This window comes from Larimichthys crocea, chromosome XXIII, assembly GCF_000972845.2.
Source record: "Larimichthys crocea isolate SSNF chromosome XXIII, L_crocea_2.0, whole genome shotgun sequence".
Lineage (NCBI taxonomy): Eukaryota > Metazoa > Chordata > Actinopteri > Sciaenidae > Larimichthys > Larimichthys crocea.
Genome location: NC_040033.1, coordinates 8,869,892 through 8,897,113, shown reverse-complemented (window position 1 = coordinate 8,897,113; position 27,222 = coordinate 8,869,892). Strand labels below are relative to the sequence as shown.

The 27,222-nt window shown below is 42.2% G+C and overlaps 1 protein-coding gene across 19 annotated transcripts in view; it reads right to left on the bottom strand.

Annotated features, from left to right (window-relative positions):
- Positions 1–27,222, bottom strand: part of kiaa1217 (KIAA1217 ortholog) — an 82,474-nt gene that overhangs the window by 39,578 nt on the left and 15,674 nt on the right. For 17 of the 19 annotated variants that reach the window (XM_019274714.2, XM_019274704.2, XM_019274707.2 and 14 more), the window contains exon 2: positions 3,668–3,954. In XM_019274714.2, the coding sequence (XP_019130259.2) occupies positions 3,668–3,954 (287 nt within the window). Of the gene's footprint in view, positions 1–3,658; positions 3,955–23,249; positions 23,398–27,222 lie in introns of those variants that run through there. The other 2 variants (XM_019274718.2, XM_019274708.2) reach the window with 2 other exon arrangements.

The window sequence follows — 27,222 nt, the reverse complement described above, 5'->3', positions numbered from 1 at the left end:
AGCCCTGCATTTATTCGCCAGAAATTCCTGCTCAAACCAGTCGGTTTTGTGACAGCATCTTGCATCTTTTTCCTCGGGGTGATGTATTCAATCACCAGTCAAATCTCACTCCCAACATCTGAATAACATATGAGTTTCATTCCAAAATCAATTTGAAAGTGCCAAGTCTTACAAACTGAGCACCAACGGATCATTCCATGTCTATATCTCATGTGTCAGTGTTTCAGCTGCAAAAGGATGAGCTTACACAAACTACACAAACTGGAATAAGATCTCACATTTTGACCCTGGAATGACCCAACGTGTCATTTTCTATACAGGTTCATACACAAGCAGAGCTGGCTTGAACAAACTGTACATACAAAATTATGCTGGGGGGAAAAAAAACAGCAATTGTGGACACAACAAAGTAAAAATAATGCCATCTAAACCCAGAAACAAGCAAACCACAATTGAAATAAGCCAATAAAATAACAGGAGTGAGACAGTGAAAAACAACAACATAAGAACAGGGTCCATTTGACAGACACAGAATGTAAAGGTCATTCTGGACACTAAAAGACAACTAAAGAAATCTAAAATTATATAAAACCTCAGAAATTGTTAATTTCACATTGCAAAAGCGCACAGCAGCAGTAATAGCAGCGAAACCAGTTATTACCAGCTATGTCCATCATCATAACCACCATCAATCGCCAACAAGATAAAACATGTCATGATAGAAACCTTAACTTCCGTTCACAATAGATAATTTGCTTTGCAATTATGGCTAAATGACATAATTGCCATTTTGTGTAGATTACGGGGAAGATGCAGGTGATTGTACCTTGTGGGTGATTTACTGCTGAGTCCGTCTAAATGTGAAAACAATCGGAATCAGTTGCGCTCAAAGACTTTTCCGATCCATTTTTATTCCCTCAAGTTTTTCACTCGCTCTTTAAAGTTTGCAGCACCTGACAGCCTGCTGGTGCGCAAGCACAAACCCGGTCCATGCTCTTTACTTAAAAGCGCAATAACCCGTGCATTACTCACAGCAGCACCTAATGTTGTTCTGAATGTCTGGGAATGCACCGACTGCTAAAAAAAAAAAAAGAGCAGCACATTTTCCGATGATATCTTACCTTTTTTTTTTTTTTTTTTTTTTTTTTTTTACTGCCTCTGTCCGGACCTAAAAGGCGCTGATGTGACAAGTTTAATCCGTCTGTATGAAAAGTTTGTTTTCTTTCATTCCTCTGTGGACTTCACGTACAGAGAGCCATGCCTCCAGACAACGTTCAGATCCATCGCCTGTTCTGCAGAGCAGCGATCCTGCACACACACACACACACACACTCACACACACACACACACGCACAAAGCTCTCACGCAGCCAGCCAGTTCGCTCCAGCAGGCACCTACAAGTAAACTGAACCCTTCCAGCGGTGACATCATGAGTCACTATGGCAACTCTGACTCCACCCCAGTCCAGAGCTGAACTTACCTGTCTGACTACCTACATTTCACAAGCAAACCTCCCCTCTCTCTCCCTGCGCACTGGAAATGTACATAGATTTTAGGTAATCACACATGTGCCTCCAAAACACAAACACTGCCAAGTTGATATGCTTGGAGTGACACCATCTTTTCCTGCTGGCTGATACTACCTATGCAAATAATAATACAGAGTTCATGATAAGTGCAATGGATCGAAACAATCCCTCATGAAAAAAAAAGGGTTTACTTTGCATGTGTGCAGGCTGTGTGGGCTGGTCTGAAAACAGCACACAAAATCCCTCTTGCACAATGCCTCGTACCACTGCCTGGAGCTCCCCTGTGGCTCCGTGCCAGTTTCACCATTACCTCGATTGTTTTGGCTACAAAGCCAGCTCGCTCCTCCCTTTTGTCTCCTCTGACCCGGAGCAAACAAACAAGACAATGACCAGGTGAGCCAAATGTCCATCTAGTGACTCCCTCTGTGCTGCCCTCCCCCATCATCTTACATGACTTCAATAAGCTGAGGCACAGGGAGACTTTATAATCAAGAAGCTCCAAAACAACAACGAGCCATATACTTTAAAAAATGTGATAATGTAGCCGAGAATACACAAACTGGTCTGAAGCTATAAGCAGGTCCATTTATTTCGATCGAGTCAGGCTTTACAAGTGTGTGGACAATTCAGACTGTTTGCGGTTCACATGTTTCACACTCCTGTTTCACACCAGCTGTGGGAGGGAAACGTGACAGGCTGGATTTATAGGACAGGCTTCACATTTAACCTGCGGCAGAAAAGAGAGGAGGAAATAGTTTTGCACTTGCACTACTGCCTCAGTCTTCAAAAGGAAAATGAAAATACCTGCAGCTCCACGAGTGGACAAAAGCACTAAGAAGCAAGTCTGTGAGTACATAGGCATAGTTATTCATCTGGGAATCTGTACTGATCTACTTCTTCGTTGTCATGTTGGAAGATACGCTTATTTGATTTCTGCAGAGTTGGACGAGAAGATTGATACCGCTGTCGAATCGAATGGTATATGTAGCTGGAGCCACTAGCCTGTTCGCTCAGCACAAATGCTGGTAAACAAGGAGAAACAGCTTGCGAGGCTCTATCCAACTAAGGTAAAAATTCCCATACCAGTACCTCATCACTTTTATCTGTCAAAAATATATTTCACAAAATAGCTTTGAATCAATCACACGATGAATAAATCTAAACTAAACTAAAGTTTGAAGTTATTCTAAATAAAGCTGCTTCAGGAAGCCTTAAGTTTTGGTCACTCTATTATCACTGTATTATCACCTTGTGAATTTGACATAACATTTTATCTGCAAGGGACATGGAGCAACTTTAGACAGTATAAATATGGAAGTTGTATCTGTGGTGTCACCCAGAGTGTTGTGGCTCTGGCCGTCTTGGCAGTCCTGCCTCTGCCACCTCATGGCTGATCCAAAAATCAGCAAAGACGTGGACCGTTGGTGGACTAAGAATAGCTACATGTAATGGCACCCACCTGTCAATATGTGTAACAGAATTTACAAATCCATCCTCAGTACAGTTGTCATGAACAGGGAAATTAGCTATAGAAACCAGCCTCAATTGGTCATTCAAGGAACTGCAGTTTTTTTTTTGTTTTTTTTAAAGATTATTCTTATGCCTTTATTGATAGTACAGCTGAAGATAGACAGGAAGCAGGGGGCAGAGACATGCAGTAAATTAGCCGTCCGATGCAGGATTTGAACCGGGGCCAGCTGCATCGAGGACTATAGCCTCCACACACGGGGCGGCCGCTTAACCCACTATGCTACCGACCGCACTGGAACTGCAGTTTTTGACACTTCCACATTTGCTTCACTTCACAGCCACGAAGAGTACTGCTTAGGACCAACATAGCATTCATTTAGAGTTGTTTTCCCTGTGAGTACACTGTTTACCAGCAACTTTGTCTTTTAACTGTGAGTGGAGAGTTTGTTAGACCTAAATACATTATACGCTAAATGTGCTTAAAGACTTTGTGGAAACTGCAGAGTTAGGAAATTCTCTGTGTACTAATATTACACATAGTCTTTGGATCAATTTTTAATATAGTATTTAGTGCAACTTTAAAATGAATTCATAGCTCAGATCATCTTAATAATGTGAGACCCAACAATAACACCATCACACACAGAGGCCTCTCTCACCCCACTGACCTGCTCTCGCAGCCTCTCCTGGTGGCCCATGATCGCTGAGGCATGATGGGGGTATTTCTGCTTCAAATGCTCCAGGAAGGCCTCCCTCTTCTTATCCATGTCTGACGGCTGCATAGCCAGGATCTCTCGGGAGCCGCGGGCTCCCCCTAAAGTGTGCCTTCGAGGGACAGTGCGGCTGCCTTTGGCGTCCCCTCTTGAATGGGCAGTCCCATTTGGGGAGGCCTGCCTGCGCGTTACGTGCTCGGCGTCCTCTGGGGAGGTTACCTTCAGGTTGCTTTTGGTTTGTTCTGAGGGGACAGAGGGGACATAGAGTTGAGGGGTCAATCACATGTGCTGTACTGATATTTTGACATCAACAACATGTGCGCGCATGTGTGTTATTGTTATTCTTCTGCAGGTCATAAAAAGGACATGTGAGGGCATATCTGAGACTCAACTTTGCAAACAAATGAAAGAAATCAGGACTGTAAGTTGTTGTCTTTTACTTTAACATCCTCCATGTGATGAAAAAAAACTGGGCTGCAAAAAGATGGTTATGTTGGTGATACTGATGCAAATATTTGTTTCTGAAGCAATGCTGAAATAAACATGATCTGATACACAGTCGGCCCAGTTCATTATATATTCATGCCGTTTCATATTTCAGCAATAAAATTCACAATCTAACGTGAGAGACAGAATGTTGGTGATGAAAATACAAACAGCTGTTCGGTCTTATTTCCTTTCCTAAAAAGCCAAGGATATTCATTAATGTAGGGAGACATAAATGGAGAAACTTGGATACGATATCCAGAGCATCTGTTAAATCCAGAGCTTTGCAAAAAATTTGAGAATGAGCAGGCGCTCTTAGATGCAATAAATTTTATTGAAGGGTGATGTTTTCATTTCAAAAACATTCAAGAGGAAATGTCTTTTTCTAGTTTTGATGATTGTTTGACACAGCTGTGCTCCACTTGCTCACAGCACTATATCTATGGTAACATGACATCAATCATGTTTCTGATAGAAAGCATACTTTTCAAGGAGCCCTAAGCCAAAACTGCTACTGTAACTGGTAAATGTTCCTTTTTATGACACGTGAAAATACTTTCTACAGCAAAAAAAAGAGAGTTCACCTACTGCAGAAAATAAACAACAACCTCGATTAGGAACATGAACATTCTTTGGTATCTTAAATCAATCAGGGTCCGAGGGACACACTTATTAATTTATCAATCTGAGAAGAGAAGAGAAGAGAAGAGAAGAGAAGAGAAGAGAAAAGAAGAGAAGATGGAGGTAAAGGAGAGAATATGGATGGCAGTGAAGAAAGAGAGCTACTGGAGCGTGAGAACAGAGAGGAACGAAGCAATAAAGCAAGCTGATCTGCTGCCTTGTTTTGTAGACAGGCAGGTAGAGCTATAATGTGTACCCTTTCAGAGGGTAATGGCAGAAAATAAAGGACCTCTTACGGAGTTCAGCTCTTCAACAGTCGAAGAAGGAATATTTCAAGTGATTTGCCACTGTTTGGTGGGTGGTTTAATATGGCTTTCCTTTTCTTTTTTGAAATCTTCAACGCATGTTGTGACCCACGGATGAACAAAGAATTTCTTGTTTGCCTCTCAAAAACATGTTGGGACCGAGACAGAGGTCATGTACGCCGTCTTCATAGATTTAATTAATGCAACAACAAAGACACATGCTTGACTCGACTTCTATTTGTTTTCCCATGCCATGATCCTTTCAATCTAGTTTTTATCTCATTCATTTCCACCTGCAGATATTTTGAAAAAAACAAACAAGCACAGAAAGCAGGCAGAATGTTTGAGAAACACTAAGTGGTGGTGCGTCATGATCAAGCCCCGTCACCGGCACCATCAGCCAAAACCCCCACCCTGCTCAAGTTCAGAGCCGCAGTAGTCTCATGTATTTCCAATCCTATTTTTAACTCTCCAACACAGTTTCCCTACTGCTAACCAAATTACACTCAGCAGACAGTACAGACCCAAACCTCCAAAGGATGTGAATTCATTTACGGGTGGCATGTCAGAAAGCTCATTACCTTCCCCAAGTGAACAATCTTTGTCTTCATCTGCTATTTCCTCTTCCATTGCACTTTGGGATCAACACACACACAAACACGGTGACCGTGAAAGAGTGAGGCTGTGAGAATCAGCTAACTGCTTGCTTTGAGATTCCAGACGTAGCTCACGTGGAAAAGGGGGCTTGAGATAGGCCCTGCCCCACAGCCCCAGGATAGACTGGTGGGGATTTAGAAAGTCAACTGCATTCCAGGACACAGAGCAACTAGCCCCTCACCCTCAGGCTAAAAGTTCTGCTACCATGAAGTGGAGACTGAATCTAAACGTGTGTGAGAAAGACAAGGCATTGCAAAAGAAGCACATCATCTCTTAAAAACTGGACCCTGAGACTAAAGGGCGTCAGTCAACCTCTCTGATGGACACACACTAACACACACTAACCCACACAGTCTGTTTATCATGACTTTGTCTGCAAGCTGTCTCTTGTTTAACTCTCTGTCTCCGCAGTGGGGCCCTACCAGACACTAGCATGCATCCAAATGTGTCATAACCTACTTCTGAGCCACATCCAAAGTGCTCTCAGCGCATGGCAGCCAGCTAATATGTGATCGAGTTATCTGATCAACACGACAGAATTAGACAAGCGTCAGTCCTGCAGGCGGTGTTGTTTCCAATTAGGAAGCTTGTGGGAGACACCACAGTTTTTGTGTCTGCTGCTACTCTGGGGTCTCTGAAAAGCAACACTGCTGTTTGCCTAGCAGTCAGCAAACACGCTCGCCGGCGATATGTATTGTGCAAACCTGTCATGTAAATGCCTATCGCTGATCTATGTATGTTTATGTAAAAGGAAGAGGAGGCGGTTTTCCGCGATTCTGCATGAGATCATTTCTTCGCAGCTGCCGATGTAAGTGACCTGATCAAAATGTGCAAGAAGAAAGCACAAATTGACACACTTTAAGAGGAGAACGTGAGGGGATCAATGGTCTAGTTTGTGGGCCATGTAATTGAAAGCGGTGGAGGGAGAGCATGAACAAACACAATGCAGCAGCTGAAGGATAATGTCTAACATATGGAGACAAGTCTTGCTTCCATCCACTTTCTGTCTGCTTTAACTGGCTCGCATGCTCAGACACTTAGCCACAATAGGCAGACAGTAAGCAGGCCGACAGATAGGAATCATGTCATTTAATTATACTGTGGAACTGAGTTAGCTCCATGCTATGGTAATAAACTTATAACGTTAATTAAATTCCAAGAGTTACTATGTGTAGTCATTTCCTCTTTTTTTTGGCACACTATCTTCACCTCAAGCTGCCTCATCTGCTCCTGCATAAATTAGTGATTTCCTATATTTCCCAGAATTTTATGCAACAGCCCCCAGAGAACATGTTGCCTATGAGCAGCTGGTGAAAGCAACAGCAATAACATACTTTTATGATAGATTTAACCCTGTATACTTGCTGTAAGCAGGGAAAAATGCTTACTTAATCTATAAACTGGATCGTTACGCTATAAAATGTCACAAAACATTGAAGGCTCTTTGAAAATACCATATAATGTTATATTGATTGACATACAACAACAAAATGAGCCCTAAGTCACCAGTAACAATGATTTATTGTCGAAGTTTTGTGCCAAAAGATTTTGCAATCTTGCAGCTATCTTTAAATATTTTATAATGTTTCAGTGGGAATGATATTTGACACATGGTGAACCTAAAATTTGATAAGCCATCAGGGTATTTTTGCTTTTGATTGAATATTTATATTAAATATTTGACAATATATAATCCAATGTTGACTCAAGGAGTGTCAAATGTGGTCTGAATTTTGAAATCTGAAGGAAAACCACTGAAATTCTTGAGTTTTCGTCTTTCATAGCAGTTAGTGTCAGTGCACTGACACATGCATCATCGCAACAAACCAACAGGTCAGCCTTTGCCAACCCAAACGCATAATTAGAGCAGCTCCTCCAAACCAACAATTACATCCTGTGGTCTGAACAACCTGCCTCGCTGCACTTTTACTGTCGGTGTTCCAGGCCAAAAAATGACCTCCTTCTTGCTGAATGTCGCAAGGGATGTGCAAGTGAATTGTGTCTCGCTCCAATAGCTCAATATCGTCTCTCTCCCTTTCACCGCTGCCACTGTTGAGTAAATGATGTCCTCTCAGTAAAGAGACATCGTGAAACAATTGTCCATAAACACCCAAGTCTTATGAGAAGCAGGGCCTCCTGCTGTATGCAGTTACTCTCTGGTTGTCACTTATTTATGGAGGAATGTATCCCTGTGTGTCCTCCCACTCTTCCCTACTATTACTGTCCCATAACTATGCAGTTAGATACAAAGCCCTGTTGTGTGCACTAAAAGCAGGGCTCACAGAGCAATACCCTGAAGCATACACAGCCTGTACACATGACAGCACTGGTCCACTGTTGACTATCTGACAGTATTTTTATTATGTAAAACTTATCAGTGGGGATATCAAATGATCCGTTCATGTGGAACCGAGCCTAGTGTATGAAAAGGAACTTATTTAAATATGATTAGAATAAATTAAGCTTCTAATACACTGCAATAATATCCACTTTATCCAGACTATTACTAACACTTAAAAACTAGCTGACCATTCATTTTTTATTTTCTTTTATTTATTTATTTTGCTGTGCTAACATGGTTGTTATTGGTTGGTCGGGAGATCCATCACTTTGTTCCAGACTTGAAAGATCTTGACAACTATTGGGTGGATTGTAGAGGTGGAAATCACAAATCACTTCCCTTTGATTTGAATATTTAATTTAGTCAATTGTTTTTCAAAGCTAAGCAATCACATTCATCTTTAAATACACATACATCAGTAACCGAACATGTCACTGTTCCTGTCACCATGTTGTTTTTAGTAGAACATCCAGTCGAATTGAAGATGGTGAACAAATTACACTTGCTGATGTGCTAGTATTGTCATCATACGCGTGTTAGCATTTAGCTGGAAGCACTTGTGTGCAGCCTCAAAGAGACGTTTGTCTTTATAATGTACTAAGTAAGGGATGATGTACAAGGCGGTTATTGTTGCAAAAATAAACCCCCGAGGATGATGCAGGACATTATCCCACTTATTACACGGCCATTCAGAAATAACTGACCATTGAATGTCTTAATGGACTAATTAGAATCAGGGATTCGCCAAAGCCAGTACAATAAAATAGATAACTTCATGGGTATCATGTCATTTTTTTGAAAAACATCTAAAATATGTTTGTTACCAAAGCAAAATAATGTATTTAAATTCAGCTGGTTATATTATAAGACCTCAAATTAGAACATCTTGTAAAACCTAATAAAACTGTGAACAGTTTCCCACTCCTCTGCATCATGTGCCTAAAGGACCTTTGTTTTCCCGTAAGTCATCCTCCCTGTGTCAGACAGAGACCACCTGATTCCATGCCCTTCACTTATCACGTTATTTTCTTCCACCCACAGCCAGCGCCGCGCGCTGACCCTGCCAGACTACAGTATGAAAGGCTAATGTGTGAGAGTCTGTGGAGGTGATCTGCTCAAAGCCCACAGAAAAAAGAAGCTGACTTCTACATCAACTTGTCACTGATTGCTAATCTGACAGATAAGCTCCTTTCCGTGCAGGTAACCGACACCTGAGGTTGAAAATGCCCCCGCAATGCAGCCTGGCCACATTTCTTCCATGTCAAACACACACACATGGACATAAACACAGACATTCCTGCTGCAACACAGACATGAAGGAAATATCTGACTTCCTTACTGGGGATCAGTTTCATCCTTTGCATATTCAAGTCATAAAAAACGACCATTTTCAGGCACGTCAACACTTTTGAATTTTGCACACAAGGCTGAAAACATGTCGTGTGTGAAAGCGATTCCGTACAATGAGAAGGGGGAAATCGAAGCCCTTCATAAATAGGAGGGATTTAATTTCTAGTTTAGGCTAAAGGCGAGCTGCCAAAGAAAATTGTCCACATATGAAATCCGCCAATCAGAGAGACCATTGTGAATGAGGCGACCTTTACCCCCAAGTTCTTCCCTCCAATAGGCCGTGGATCAATGCTGCTTTGTTTTGATTTGGGACGGTGATTATATGAGTTTCAGGTTAGGGTGTCACAATTCCTGGAGAACAACAGGCTGTTCTAACCTGATTTCTTCCTTTTTCCTGTGTCTTAGCACAGAACTGGTCGTAATCAATTCAATATGGCTTTGAATTTTCTAATATTTTAGAAATTCTTATAGTTTCAGTGTATACTTTACTTGTCCATTTTCTTTATTCTTTGACTAAAATACCCTTTCTTTCACTCTTCTTCGTGACTGAACCACCTCCATCGCCTCTCTGTGTGTGTGTTTATGTGACCCGTTGATTTACAAGAGTAAAGTCCACAATGCTCGCGGATACAGTGAGAGCATTCACCCCGTCAGCCGCGCTGTACATTGAGGACACTGGCACCGTCATACTATAAACTACAGTGCAGTCAGTACAGTCAAAAGATACCATTGTTTCTCAACTGTCTCCTCTCTCCCCATTAAATCATGCAACTGTTCGGTCCTGCAGGAATAAAATCCCATAAAATAAAACACCACATATGAATTATACATATGAAGCTGACAAATGAAATCTCATTACTGGTTTGAAAAAAGTCACTGGGATTTGAGATGTCAGATTCCTTTCCTGAAGTTTGTAACTCTTTTGACTCCCCAACACATGGCTGGATTTTTCGGTTCTTCTCACATTTTTGCATCGCTTCTTCTTCTTCTTCTTCGTCTTCACCATCTTTCTGTCGTCTTCCCCATCTACCCCCCTCTATCTCTCAGCTAATGAGGCATCTCCCAGCTGCCGTGCCACTGTTAATGAACACCGGTCCCCACCCTGTTAGCTCAGGCCAGAGAAACATCTGTCTCAGCTCAAAGCTGCAAACACCCAGACCTCTGTGGTACATGCACTGATTGCACTGCACCTTTCAATTAACATGTGTGTGTATGCGTGGATATGTACAGTAGGAATATGTGCAGTCAGATACGCAGGCCTGTCCACACTTTCCGCTCCGTTGAAACCTTATAAACAGACAGGGCTGCCAACCTGACAGGCAGCCGGCCAAAAGATATGAGTTACAGACATGTGGTCTGGTGTGTGAGTGTGGGTGTCAGTGCTGGGAATAGTAGCAGTGGTGGGGTGAGCGGATGCGATATCAAAACAGCTATGGAAAAGCACAGAATGTGACAGCTTAACATTTCAAAATAAAGTTTAAATGCATATCTATCGCAGGATATTCAAGCAAAGCTCTTTACTGTAGCTAAACTCAATGAGGCATGGCAAATTGATTTTACTGCTGCTTTAGCTCCTAGTGGAATTGCTTATCCTGAGTAGGTGAAACTTGTAGATCTTTAACTTAAGTGAAATGTTAATACTTTCCCACTGAATGGACTACAACTTCAATAAATTTAAGCTCAGTCCTTTGGAATAAGGCTGTTCCAAGGAGGGTAAAATCACTAAAAACATGTCTGCAAATCAATCATTTTGCTCTCTGTCTCTCACACCCTTGCTTCTCCTTCTTCTGTCTCTAAACAAACAAGTGGGAGGGAGAGATGAGCCGTTGGCAGTGCAGGCCTAGTTCTGATACTTCCCTCCAAGCCAAACAAACAGCTCTGTTTATTGGCCAGCTCCACTCATTAGCACAAATACCTTGTAGTCTGCTAACCCGTCTCTGATACACATCGGCACCACATCAATCCGAAGCAAATAACCGGCCTTCTTTATTCTAAACAAGTTGCTGCTGCAACTTTTGAGGTGCACTGCATTTTCATCACACCAGGGGGTGCTGTTGAACATGCACCAGACATGTTGTGCAATGATCAGGAGGAAATTATAAAGTGTGTGTGTGTGTGTGGGTGTGTGTGTGTGAGTGTGTGAAAGAGAAAAGAAGATAGTGTGTCTGTGTGCCTACTCAATCTTGCACAAGGAAACGCGCTCTGAAATATTTCCTTTGTCATTTATTAACTGAGACACTAAGTGCTGCTTAATGAACCGGTGTGTTTGTTAGTGTGTCCCTGTGTGCAAATATGTGTGTGTGTGTGTGCGCACACACACACAAGTGCACATATGTTTACCAGTAAACCCCAGCAGAGTGTACACTTCATTAACTCCTGGCCAGAGTAGGTGTATGTCAACCTAGCCACCGGCTCAGATGTCTGCTGGTCTCCCGTGACAACCGTCTCTAGGCCAACAGTGAGGTCGGTGGCTTCCTGAGGGGAAGGGATGGAGAGATGCTGAGAACAGCTGCATCTGGGAGGAGGACATCCACCCGGGAGCCACAGAGGAGGAATTTGCTACTTCTTCTTTCCTGCTGAAGAGAAACTTATGGAACCTGACTCACTCGGGGCCGAATGCTTCAACCTCCTAAGGGCCAAAATCTCCAGAGGAGAGCTTGAACTCTCCCTGGATAAAACGCTAAAAGAGGGGAACTGGGATGGAAAATATTTCACTGCAGTTAATTTAATCACACCAAATCCCCAGTGTGAGTGACTCATCTGTTTAGCGACCTACCGAGTGTGACGAGGGCTGGGTATCATGTTTGATAGGAGTGCTGATCTGCTTTTATAGCTTACCTAACTTACTTTGCCTGACAGTGACTGGCAGTGGTTATATTATATTTACTTTACCCTCACTGACAAAAGGGATAGAAATATTAAAATATTAGAATTGAAGCCACAACAATATAATTCAACTTCAGTAGTTACAGGTAGGTGGACATAATAAACTAACAGCTGATTTTTTTAAAGAACTGATCCTTTAATCTTGTAGATTCCTGGGACTCCATCGTCTCTCTGCTGAACTCTGGCCCTCACTACGGACACCAGCCATACTGCAGCCTGTCCATCAGCCTGCAGCACATTGCAACAGGCATGGAGTGAGAAAATGTTGAATTCTCAGGCCTGTCAACTGTGTGCTTGCTGATAAGATATCTCGTATCTGTTTTGGCAAGTTTAATGTGTCAACAATTTCACAACAAGTGCAGACAGCAGACAAACACAAACACATACTTCCAGATGATATAGCTTACTTTGCACAAACAGGTTTAAAACGCAGATGGGAGCGCCTGCTCTTATTATCTGATGAGTCTTCACTGGAGTCGGACAGACAGATGTACATGAAGGCGCACAATAGATTCACACAGCAAAGTCCTGAGCAAATTAAAACAACTTTTGTCCCCTTTGCTGCAGCGAGTTAACTATGCGTTCAGCCTGCACATGGCATCCATTTAAATATGTCTTTCAATATGTCTGCTCCCTCACAAGTTTATTAAAAAGTGATTACGCTGCAATTGACTCTCTTCGTAGTGATAAGCAGCTTAGGGCCTGGACTTGCCAGCCAGTCAATCATGTGTTCCTCACTTTCCCCTCTGCACTGCGTATCTCTTCCTCTCCCTTCCTTTTTCTCTGCATGCCATCACAGTGTAACCAGCGTAAACTTAAAGCTTATTACAACCCAACAGCTCAGGAATGCAATGAAAATTTAATGTGTTACTAAATCAAATAATACCAAATCAGCATTTTGCCACACAGTCAATTCTCTGTATGACATTAGGCTTCATGACAAAAGGTGCATTATTTTAAAATGCAGCCTTCAAAACGCCTCAAACCTACTCAGATTGCATTATGTTCTCCAAGCAGACAAAGCCAAGTGTTCAACATCTGTGTGTGTAAGTGAGCTGATGAAGCTGCTGAGTGGTTCCAGCCTGTTTTGGAGAGGTGAGTGCTGCTGGAGCTGATAAGTGATGCAGGTGGTGGAGGGATGTGAAATGGGCCTTGTGGTGGTGGTGGTGGTGGTGGGGGGGAGTCACTTTGAGAATTCTTGGGAACACTAGTGCCTCTGTCCCAGTCTTTATCTACGAGACCTGCTGTGTGCTGTCCGTGTGTCTGTGTGTGTCGGTCAGTGGGTGGACTGCGTCCAAGTTTAAAGCTCTGAGGAGCAGAAGGGGCTGGAAGGTTTGTGAATGTGGACCAGCTTGGCTAGAGCTATTCAGATGGAGGAAGAAAAAAAAAAAACGCTTTAATGCATAAAGTGTATATAAACTGTAACAGTGTAAGAGCATTCTTACCCCATCAGTGCTCTCAGTATAAAAAATGGGAATGTTAATGATCTGTAGTTCACCTAAATGGTTTGTATTGGTATGTAAATATATTTGTGCACTGTAAGAGGAGATTTCTTAGTGGAATCACAAGAATGCAGGTGAACAACAACTGGAGGGGAAGTAAGAGGAGAAACAACACAAGCTTTATTGTGGTGTGGTTGCAGCAACAGGAACGCTGCAGCTTTCCCATGGGAGAAGAGGAGAAAAAGCGAGCGCCTGCAAAGTTTTATAGTTTTACCACAGTGGACCCATAATGCACAACCAGGCAGCGATCAGTGCACAGGGTGTATGGATGGCAGAGGAGTTTCTATGTGGGAACAATGTTAACTGCACAACAGTGCCAGTGATTGATTTTACTCACATGAAACAGTTACCTGGCATCATGTTGCCTCCTCGTATTATTGGCCTCTGTGCTGTAATTTTCTGCAACAGTTGTGGAGAATTTCATTTTTAGACCTGATTTAACACCATACTCAATTGCCCAACTCCTCCTCCTTGCAGCACAGCAGGCTAATTTAACGGCCTTTACTATAAAGATTTAAGAGGGAACGCAACAAGCAAGTCCTAACTAAAGTCACAACTTTAAAGCTGCTCTAATTAATATTTTTATCTTGACTTTAACTGTCTTGCAAATGAAAAGTCACAGGTTTAATACCTTCAACAGTCAGTGTGCCCATGTGTCCGCGTACAATGAAAATTGACCTGCTCACTCATGCTTGCTTCGTCCAAATAAGGACTGTGCAGAAAATTCTGTCACACTTTGCCAAGCATCGAGGTCACATTATTAACAGGGTGTTATGCATGTAGAGAATTGATGTGGTATATGTGCAAAGTGATGAAGAAGGCCACTGTTACAGTCCTTAAAAACAACAGTCAAAATGAATTTAAGATATCCCGCTGGCATTGCCTTCCTGGCTTGAAATGGACGCTTAGCACTGCATGGTCCGTACCAAACACAGTAAAGTAGAAACCATTCATGTGGACAGGCACAAAGCCGTTCCTTCATGTGCTATTAAGTTGGTTAAATGCTAATTCCCTTAGGGCTAGATTTATAAGACTCTCTCCTCTTTGGGAGAGTCAGCTCCGCTTACCCTTTGCTCTGTAGCAGAGACAGGAACAGGTCTGAAATATATTTGTTTTAACACAAGTCCAAAAATAACCTCAGGAAAAAGCACACAAGACGCAACGTCTCCACGATTTGAGAGGAGGAAAATACATTTTCAGAGATCCTACTATTTCAGCCTCAGGAGCTGGCCAGACTCTACCGGCCCCAGAGTTCTCTGATTGGTTATTAATGACATCATCCCCGGGGCCAGTCCTCCTCCCAGCCCGACGATGTCATCAGTGCTGAAGCATCTCAGTGATGTAATGCAGGGAGGGCCATGACAAGAACTCAAGTAGCACCCCTTTTTTCTTCCAAAGCCTTCCTCTCTTTCCTCCTCTCCCATTCCTCTCATCATCTCCATCTCCATCTTTTACGTTACGCCCTTTCCGCTCATCAGCTGCATCCAGATAAAAACCCCTTTCCCACCTGTTTATTAGTGCTCCAATACAGGGCACAAATTTTCAGTTAAGCCCGGAGCTATTAAGTTTTAAATGGGTCCTAAAAAGACAAGGAGAAATAACAGAAGGCAGGCATTTAGATTTCCTAATCCTGTCCTTGTCCTGCAGCTGTAATTAAAATATGGATCAGAGATCATGCCCATTTTTCCCCACAAGGTGTGAGTAAAGACACGAAAGCCCAGGTCGGCATGACATCATCAAATTGTAGTTTTAACTGCAGAGCCCTTCTGTACACTTAGAGACATACAACTACAAGAGTGTAACGGGATAGTCTTTACCACAGACACAACCACTAACTCACAGAAAGTGGCACAACACACTTAAACATAAGTACACGCAAATGTGTTACATCAGTTTGCTCCTATTTGATTTATTCAGACCATTTCATCTTTTTGTCAAAGCTCTTACATCTGTTTTTTAATCACAATTTGTGAGAGTGTGTGTGTGTGTGTGTGTTCGCATGTGTGTACATACGTGTCCTGGGCAAACATCCAAAGCTCAAGCGGATTAGTGAGGGGACTCTACCCTGATCAAAGCAGCACAGAATCCAGCTTACTGGGACGTACTGTGTTACACATAACCCCCCATGGAAGTGATACTGTGTACATGCTGCAAACCCACAGACCAACAACTGTAGTGCAGCACAGACCTTTAAAGGGAAACTATTTAAAACATCTTCTTATCGTCAAGACAAATGGAAATCAGAGTGCTGACACTCAAACTAAGTGCTGCCATCAAGTGTGAAGTATGCAGCTGCTCCATAGAAACTGCATTTGTTAATAGTCCAAAGAGAATCTATTAGTTGTTTCTGAGAGGGCACTGAGGAGAGATTTTTCCTTGCTGTGAAAGATACATACAAGAGTTTAACACAAAACACAATAACAAAATTAAGGTCAATTAAGCAAAATTCAAACGTTCTCTGGACTTTGTAGTTCCACTCTAATTGGGGCACACTGATACCAAGTAAGACATGCATTATGGATGCACTCCCAGTAAATTCAGATGGAGATAGTGACTGTAATTAAGTCATTCTCCAAGCTCCACAGAGAGTCCTCCATCAAACTGTCTGAGCTTGACTGAGACACCAAATGGGATGTGTCTGAGTCTAATAATAAAAGGCCTCCTCTGCCTATTCGCCTGAGCAGATACTGAGCAGCGTTTGGCGAAATTCACAGGAAGATTTAACTGGCAGTAATATGAATTGATCTCATGATGTCTGAATAAGACTTGTAAGGCACATTCCTCCTTTTGAGATGCTTGTTGTATGACTAGCACTCCACTGGTTGGGCAGGCAATGTGCCACGTGCACACACACAGCTGCACGTGCACAAATAGGCAGACAGATGACACAGTACCCCGTTCCTTCCCTCGGCTTCATTATGTACGTAGTGAGATGGTTATTTTGTGATGCCTCTGTGGCTAACCACCGTCATCCACCACCTAATGGCTTTAGCATGTGCCTAGCAGCCCATTGGCTCCAGTGGTCTCAGATCTTGGAGAGCTGAAATGAAGCGGGGTATTGTTGTGCTCCTGCCGGGGGAGGATACACACTCTTGTGAAAGGAAAACCTGACGGGAAGGAAACTTCGAAACAAAGTGCTAAGAAAAGGTGACAAAGGGTACAGGGGACGGAACTGTGTGTTGGTGGGTGAATGTGTGTGTGAAGGGGCTGCTTCCCCTCTTCCTGCCATTATAAAAACTAATGGAAATGTTCAGAACTTCTTGGAATGTCCTGTGGCCTTGAATTTTAAGGTAGAAGCCGAGCGAAATCTTGGGGGAATGGAAACTCTAAGCAAACCAATTACTAGCCATAGTTTTCCTCCATTTATGGGAAATGTAATGATAGACTGGTAAACCTTAAGACTGACCCATAATATAGATATTATCTGTAAAGACAAGCTTTAAAAATATAATGTTTCTGAACATGTCTTGTGAAGGAGCTTTTAAGCTAAAAACTCAGACGAGAACTTCGTCACTACTGGGCAGGCTAAAATGGAAAATACCTAAGGGTTATTATGATTTAAAGCTATAAAGGCTGCTAAAATATTACTAAAATATTTTCACTCTGGGGACATATTTAACTTTTATTAACACTGGCAATACCAATTGAACCATATTCAGGATACTGAGGTGAGACATAAAGGTAAAAGACTTAAACATCGAAAATGTCAGGTTTTACAAGAATGCTTTCATTACTCTGAGGGGAGCCTGGGGTGGAATAGCTCATTGGCACAGAAGTGTAGTCTGGACCAGAAGATCTAGAGGTAAAAATAGCTATCACACCCACCCTGTAACCTCCAAACCTCCAATTATTTATTAACTGAGAAGGTTCTTATTCTAAGAGACATATATGAAAAGACTGAAACCAATGATACGATAAAACAATGAGCCGAAGTCTAGTGTATTCCACATAGTCTGACCCAAAACTTTCCAAGAACTCATACATAAGCAGCATTGTTCCTTCATTATGATGAACGTGGGCACATACACAATCCTGGTACCAAAAATACTAACAAGCACGCTGAATCTGTGACTGAAAATATTTCCTAACAAGTATACTATTTACACTAAAAACTACTACTAGTACCCAGCTCTTTTAGGAAGTTATTTAGCCTTTAAAATATAGATTCATGGACAGTTATTAAAGATGTATGTCTTCGATTGGAATGGACGGACTGGATAAGTCGCCAAGTAGCGAGAGATGTGAGTAAGATGTTGCTGGATTGGAAGAACAATACAAAATATTGCAAGCTGAATTATTTAATCAGATGCCAGGCTAGCTGCTTTGTGCAGCTCTCTGTAAAGAAATACAAATGATTAAGTAGACAACTTGAGATTTTGCCCCGATTGTGGTGCTTGATGAAAAGTCACAAAAGTTCACAAAAAAACATGAATGTCTGCAGCAACTTGCACGCTAATCCATCCAACAGTTTCACTCTGTAAATAAGTACAGTTAGGATTCATCCTTTAGAGCCATCATGGCAATCCAGCCAATAGTTGTCAAGACTTGACTAAAAACTAAAAAACTCAAGGGATCCTCTAGGCATCATGAATGTCACAAACCAAATTTCATGACAATCCATTCAAATTTGATGAGTTGTTTCCGTTTCAACCAAAATGGTGGATCAATCCACCGACAGAACACCACTGCCATCCACGGAGCTGCTAGCATTAGATAAAAATAGCTTAGACACTCGTATTGCAGCCACAAACCTTCAATGCCACCAATTGCTGTAGCTATCACGTGTGACCAAATCTATCTGCTGCAGTGCGGATTTGAAGTTAAGAGGTGTTACTCTTGTATAATCCCAGTACTACTTAAATAAAGTCCTCAGAGTACACTGATTTGATTCTGTGCCTTCACCCATACGTGCTGCAAAAATAGCAACTTTCTCTGTATATCTGCCATTACATTTAGCCTGGAATGGTTTCATTTGATACTCATTAAACTGATCTGCTGGGCCTCTTTCCAGTATTTACATGGTCTAGTCTATTATCAGTCCGGAGCAGGAAGGAGTTCTTTAAACAGACCATTTACAAGTAGAAGACAGGTTTCCTCAAAACGTCCAACTCCAGATCTCAGGTAGCTGCTTTTCCCTAGAATAACCAGGCTTAACGAAAACATCCTGTGCGTCACAGGCTTTACGGAATATTTTCAGAAATAGGAGTTTTATAATCTCAGCCGTGGCTAAATGAGAGCGTATTGAGTTTGTCAGGCGAAGAGGTAATTATGAAATCATGCAACGATAATGACTCATTAGCAAGCGGTCAGCTCGGTCGATAGAGAACATAAAAAAAAAGCTAAAATCTAAGGAAAAGGGGCACACGCAGAAGGTTGTTAAATAGGACAGAAGTCTCATCCATATTTATTGGGATTAGGCAGCTTTAATACTCAAATTCTTTAATTAACAGAAAACCTCGAGTGCTTTATACTCTTTCAAAGTATAAAGAGTGACATAGGAAAATACACTTTTACAGGCCTGACACATAAGGTCATTTGTAGGTTTTTAGAGGGAAATTATAATTCTTCCACTCTCGTTTTGCCGGGGCAGACAAACATTTGGACAAAAACATACAACTCCTGTTTATGTGTACACAAAGCATGTCCGTCTGTGGACAAAAACAGCCCTGGTATGTTTTTGTGTATTGCGGGAGGCACCATGTCAAACCAAATGCCTAAAGGAGCAGACAGATGGGAGCGGCAGAGGGATGTTTACATTGAGAGAAAAGAGCTGGGGGGGGTTAATAGCGACTGAAGAGTGTCAGAGCAGTGTCCGCTTGAGCCTCTCCCGCCTCCGTCTGTGCCTGTGGGTGGGGAACATTTGTCTTACCCCCCTCTTCCTCATTATTGCCAGAGGAGATGGTCAAACAAATGACTTCACTGAAAAGGTGGAGTCAATGCAGTATGTGAAACTTATGAACGTCAAGAGGAAGTTAAAAAGTGAGATTTTGTATCATCTACGTTGGGCTTTTTTACATGAATGAAGACTTGTTTTCTTGTGTAAAGTGACTTTTCCAACATGCTCTTTGCAGTTCAGCCTCCAAAAAAAATCTAGTCTTGGCAGATTTCTTCATTAGCTTCAATATCACAACAGGAAGTACGATCTTCCTCTGTGGATAATCCTTAAAGCCTAAGGCACCAACGCTGGCAAATGCTGAGGTCTAACACAAGCCCAACAGTCCAACAATAAAAGACAACAACATCATAATGTGTTTCCGTCGTTTAGATGGTCTTGGATCTCCAGGATATTTTCTGCATCTCGATTTGTTCTTGGGGTTTCTTCCAGTTCTTCCATTCAGACCAATGTGTGAATATCGAATAAAAAGGGCATGGGAAAGAAGGGGAAATGAAAAGACACTAATGAATCATTAGTGCTGCCTTATTAAATCATTTTCTGCTGGTCTGTCATATTTCTCTGTACAAGTCATTCAAATGTTGACATTAGCCGCTGCCAGAAAGTCATTTCACTTGCACCCAAGAGAAACAAGAGGAAGTGTACAATAGAAATAACTTATCTTCTGCTCCTTTAAAGGGTGGCAAGATAAGGTGCTATATACTATACTTTCTTACCTTCATTGCAGGAAAGATTTTCAAAGACTGCCTTCAACTGTTCCACAGAAAATTACATGGCTCAAAATGAGGTCAATTTACAACGGGTAGAAGTCAATTAATGTGATAGAGATTTCGTCTGATTATACCTCGTAATCATCCCCACCTCTATTAGACTCAAGTTGTTTTGGCCATAAGCACGGCTCGTGGTCTAAGCTGCTGAAACGATAGAAAATCTTCCTAGAAGACGAGATCAGTTATTCGCAGCTAATTGAGAATATAATTTGCCTCAGGCAAAATCTCAAAGCTTATTAAACAAAACTGTTCAAACGATAACAGCAGTGGACACTTTAATGTCCCAGAAAGCTGTGAGGTGACCGTGTGAAGGAAGTCAGGATTTATGTAAACCTGAAGTAGCTTGTGATGAACTTGGATTGACAAAATCAGCAGGTTTCACATTAGAGGTCAGTTTCCAGAGCTTTTTAAAAGTCATCACTGGATTGACAGAAACAATGTCCCTTGTCACTCCCTATAATCCACAGGTGACTGGGATGTTTTCGTTGTAATTTCCTTTTCTTTCTTTTTGGAAATATTTTATCATATCCATAACCTGCAAATACAAGCTGAAATGAAAGGTCTGTAATGAGGTTTGATCAAACCATGAAGCTCAACGAGACGTGGCGCAAGTTGGCTCAGGTCCCATTGAAGGATGACAGTGCAGACAGCTCACAGGAGAAACACCTGGTCAGGCCTCTAACACCCACAAACCCCCCCCGGCTTCAGCACTGCTCGGCCACATGCCACTGGCCCAGGTGTGTTTCCACCGAGCTCAATGTCCCGTGGCAGCCATCAAACTCCACAGCCACAGATTTGCATCAGCTAATACATATGGCCCAGGTTAGTGCTTGATCTCTTGCTCAGATCCAGACATGATCTGTTGTGTCTGGATACCGATGCAAGAGAACAGTCCAGCCAGGTAATCAAGTGGTCATAACGTAACCTTAGCGTCCCATAATGATATCAGACAAATGGAGGCATATGGTCAGGAGCTACTGTGTGCCTTTGCTTGTAAAAACACTGCCAAAATCACTGCACCTCATATGCTAGCACTTAGACAAATAGCTTGGCTGAATCAAACTGGCAGCCAAAGCACTGCCTTCCAGTTAATAACAGTTTCCTCTGGTCTTGTGAGAGAATTGACAACTTGCTACATCAGCATAGCACAGAGAAAACTTATGAGAGACAGTCTAGTGCTGTCAAAGTGTCGGAACGAGTGATGACGGATGAGGTTCGGGGGCTCTGGAAGGGGTGCAAGGGTGCAAGCTCATTTGTCTTTCTGACGAGGCACTCCTCTCCGACCTGTTTACCTTCCCTCCCAGCGGGAGAACCGAAGTTGATATACTCATTGCTGAAAGAGACACAACAAATCACACCCATCACTGAGCACCTGACTAGTAAAAAGCAAAGTTATGGAAACGTTACATACCTGTATTGTACAAAACACTGCTGAAGGGGAAAAAGGCTAATTAGAAGGCTGCCTAAGGATGTGATTTACTTTGTAAGCAGTAAAAAAAGAACAAGTTTAACAAGGAAATCTGCTTTTTAACAAGTTTTCTCATAGGAAGTTGCTTTTGCTGATTATTTATTAGGTTTGTCTGCAATTTTAGGGTGATAAAAAAAAGACATTTTAAACCAAGTTTGACATTAATTGAGATTTATTAAACATTTACATGTGAATGGCTGTGAAATGAAGTGCAATTATTATTTTTTCATTTGCCTGCGCTTCAGCCGGCCAGTTTCTCCAGATGTAAATCTACTCAACAGCGGAAAAAGTTCAACTAATTCCAGCAGAATTGGAGCGCTCCAGACGGGAAAATAGACTTGTTAGGACAGTAAAATACTTAAAATGCTACTTCACTAGTGAAATAGTAGTCACTAATAGCCACAGCTCTCGGATAAAAAGAGGTCGCTACTTACTGCAGTTTACTGCTGTGCCTATAAATCTATGTGAGTATCACAATTTCTTTGAAGTTGCAAACTTCCAACACAATGATGATGAGAGGAGGAATGCAGCATCTCCCCAGTGGGGAAAATTTAACAATCCATTCGATCCAGCGAGCAAACAGCACCCTACATGGCCAAAATCTGGAGTAAATCTGATCTCCCATCAGCTGCAGACATCACTCATCTGTGATTTAAAAAGTGGGATGCACAGACGTTGAATCGGTGACGACTGATGTAACCAGAGAGTTTGGATACTGTATTTTGAGAAAGTGACCGTGGTGTTTTCAAGTTCAGCCTCTCATGGTCTGACCCTCACCGCTCATCTCCCCCATTAGCTTAATTAGACACAGCCACACACACATTAGATGGTCCCCTTTCTTTCTTTCTTTTTTTTTTTTTTTTTTTTTTTTTTTTTTTTTTTGCTTCACGCACTGAATGGCTGGCTGCAGTTCAAGGCACCACAAAAAAACAAGCTATGCAAAACAAGCAGCTTTCAGAGCCAGGGGAAACCATCTGCAAACAGCACACACATTAAGAACACTACCATGAATACCATTCAAAAAAACCCCTCTGGAATTGAAAATGACATTGCGTGCAATAATAACAACAACAAGCCACTTCTCTTGAATATTTGCCTCAGAATACATCAGTCTGATGTGCACAGAGGGAAGAGACAGAGAAGAAAATGGGTGTTGTTTGTACTCACATGTATATGACTAAGCAAGTATATGACTAAGTTCACATCTGTGTGTGTGAGTGTGTGTGTGTGTGACCTTGTATGAGATGCAGCTACTCACCTTTCTTTTCAGTCTCTCTGCTATACAGTATGTCCTGACAGGAAAAAGTCAAAGCCTCAGACACAACCGGAGTGACACAAACTAACTAACACACCAACACCGCCGCAGTCCCAAACTTTTTGCTCTCTCCCGGCAGATCAGCACAGTTCCCCAGCTCTCCCTCCCTCCCTCCCTCCCTCCTCTCTCCCTCGCTCTCTCTCTCTCTTACTTCAGTACTTCCTGGGCTGCTGTTTATGCTCCAATCAGGCCATCCAAGAAACTGCTGCTGCTGCCCCCCCACCCGCCCTCTCGCACTACCTCAGCCAACAGCCATTGTTTGGCGGGGGCTTGTCACATGTAGATGTGTGTGTGTATGTGTGTGTGTGTGTTCCCTCTTGACCACGACCCAAAGTTTGGCTCCCCTCAATCAAAAGAAGAAGAGTGAGGAAGGAGCAAACTGCAAGCTGAAAACGGCAGGATGGGAGTAAGACTAGTTGACTGAAGAAAAACACATGGAGGGGGCTTCCTGCTTGAATGTCTTACTGAGTCGGATACACTTTTCCAGCCATGGGGGGAAAAGGGGGGTAGCAGCGTTGAGTAAGGGTTGGGGGTGTGTCTGGAACTTTCTCTCCAAATCCAACAGCTTGTTGCTACAAACCGCAAACGAGGCTCAGCCCATCGAAGCTCCCAGAGAGCCTCAGAAGAGCTCTGTCTCCAAAACGAGGCGCCTTCCCCACAGTCTGCCAAAAGTTTTCACCACGATACCCCAACCCCTTTCTCGCAAAGCCCCAGCCTCTAATTCAGCGTCTCACTAAGCCAGCCAAACACAGTCAGGCCAGCTCTCGCCATGCTTTTTTTTTTTGGGGGGGGGGGGGGGGAGAGGGCGGAGGTGTGAGGTGGGGGTGCAGGGTAGCAAGGTGAAAGGTGACGTGTGGGAGGAGACAGGTTGACAGCAGCACACTGAGCTTTTGTTGTTGTTGTCAACAGTCCCATCATCGCATGATGGTAACACCTTGTGGGTTATGGAGCAGTCAGTTCAGACCAAACTGACGTTCAGGTGGTATAACTTGAAACACATGTTCGACTTCCAAGATAAACTTTCCGGAAGTAACAAGTATGTTTGGAATTCTAGGTGAATGTGTGTGTGCTGGATTAGTGTTTCCACTGAAAGTGTAGCCAGTAAGAGGATAACTTACTTACTACAACTTGGGTCTTTTACATTTTTGGGTTATGATAACATACTGAGATCATAGTGGCATTGATAGGAAAAAAAAGTGCAACAAGACACAAATAATCAGTTTCTAAACTAGCAACAGCAGCCAGATTATCTGAACCGCCTAATTCTTGGTGGTAATTTGGAGGTGAAACCGAACAAGTAAATAATCCCTGATCACACAAATTAAACGGTAAATTCAAATGGTTCACGTTCATCTAAAGGATATTTAAAATGGACAGATTAATAATAAAAAATGCACCGTTCGCCTTTGTTTTCTCTAATCTGGACATTTGTTAAAGGGGCACTCCAGCTATTTTGACTGACTTCGTAGCGCTTCCTCCAGACACACAAAGGGCTGAGTAGTGCCCCTCATGATGAGTAAACTGAACTTGCTTTTCAGTGGAGTGCCCCTTTAAATTCTGTATCATAGTCTGACTACTTACATTATATCACTCACCCTGTCTGACTTCTTTTTAGTGACTATGCTGCATTCCAATCGCTCAACCATCAACTGTGAGTACAATGCTATACTTACAGATACAAATGACGGCCCAGGCTATGAAAATAAGGATGGATGCCACTGTGGTGCGATCTAAACTTGAAATGAACAAACTAATCCTCTTTCTTCTGCTGTCTTAACCACTCTCTACTCATTTCTTCTTCTCTCCCTTCCTGTAACCTGTCCTTTTCTTCTGCTCTGAATGCGATTCATTCAGTCAGTCCGTCAAAGCCACACGGGCAGATTGGGGTGCCTCAATGCCAGGTTGGATTCAGGAAACATTCATCTTGTTGTTTAGTCTGGGCACCATGTGTTGGAACGGGGAGGCCGCTCCCTCCTCTTGTGCACACAAGCACAGAAAACCCAATGCTGACAGACACGATGTGGACGTTCACAACTGTGGTCCATTGTTTAGGGCCTGAGACGCACAAAACAACCTAACTTCAAAGCAGCGGTTACTACAAAACAGCACTAACATGAATAGAGAAAATGTGCTCTGTCACTGCCTCTGGCTCAGGTGTGTCAGCATGGATGCTTTGTACACCAGCATCCATTACTTATGCTGCTTTAATCAGGTAATAGAGACTAAAAAAGCGGTGTTGACTCAGAGCAACAAGCTTTCTAGATAACAGGAAGCAGGCACAATGAAACCGTACATGCAATATTTGTATAGTTGTGCATATGTGAAACTGCATGCACGTGCTCATGAATACCTTTTGGACTCATGATGCATATGACAGAGGATATGCCTTGACATCACTTTCTTCTTCTTGCATGAACAGAATAAACAGAACCTACTTTGCCTAATCCCTTAGCGCAAAATGCTTCCATTGCTCAAAAGAGACCCAAACAAACGGAGAGAGGAGACAAAATAAATCAAAACATTTGGGATTCAACAGTGAGCGAGCAGGTGAGGATTACACCTCAAGCTATTCGGTTTGGAGCCACGGTCTGTGCCAGTCTGCCATTGAGGAACTGATCCTGCAGTCACGCGGTGAATGAGCCACCTGTGAGTCTTGGAAGCGACTGAACTCCACTTGCGCTTGTATTATATGACTTGAGTAAAGAGAGAGAAACGATAGGGACTTTGCTTTCAGTACCACAAAGGCCAGCAGATTGAGATTCAGTAGCTTCATGGTCTCAAAGACAACCAAAAAACAAACTCTTAACAGCTGAAAAGACTGGAGAAAAATGATGCCAGGCACATATGTGAAATCAGGTAGTCATACATATGAAACAACCCTGATTCCAAAGAAGTTGGGTTGCTGTGTAAAACACAAATGAAAAAAGAAATTTGGAAATCTGTTTCAAACTACTGTATAATCATCTCAATACAGCAGAAAAAACAATATATTTAATGTTGAAACTGATAAACCCAACTTTCTGGATGGATATATACGGATATATACTGGATGGATGGATGGATGGATGGATGGATGGATGGATGGATGGATGATATCTCATGGGCTTCAGAAGTGGATGAAGTTTGCTCAGTTGTCACAGAGACTTATGAGGTTATTATTTATCAGACTGTCATCAATAAATGTGAAAAAACAGAAAAATAAATACTTCATTATTACATTATTACATCCATTTAATAAATATATTATTACAATAATGCCATATCACAGTGTCAATCATTTTGACGAATTTAACCAGTTTTGACAAATACATTAATCCACACATGAAAAATGAATTATCTTATGTTTAAGATCTTTTTGAATTGACATCCTCTGAGTTTCTACGTGTATCTACGATAAACTGAAAAACTACTACTACTAAAACAGCCAAAGCTTATTCTGCAGAGTAATTTTCACTTCATTACCCAGAACCTCAGAGTCTGTGTCTTGCTGGTTCATATTAGGTTTTGGTTTACAGGGCATCTTTCTACCAAACTGATACAGAGTCCAAAAAAAAAAACACCAAAGGCCTTGGCTGCTATCCACCCAGATCCCATTCTAGCTTCTGCAATGAGCTGCCTCTTACATATATTTAGCCTCAAATCATCCAAAGCCCTGGTGAGCTGCTTCTCTCTAGTTTAAAGGCAGTTTCATAATCTTCAACAGGGAGGCTGGAGAGTTTAGCTGATAGCAACAACGGAGGCACAGGTCTTGCATGATCTCTGAGTCAGCGTCAAAACTCCAAAAGTGCATGATATGAAATCTTATTTAAGTTCTGAGTTAATGACTGTATCAGTTTGTCCAAAGAGGATAACCATGAATACATTATGCAAATAATGTTCATTAAAATGTGTTGCAACCTGTATTTCTCCCTTCACA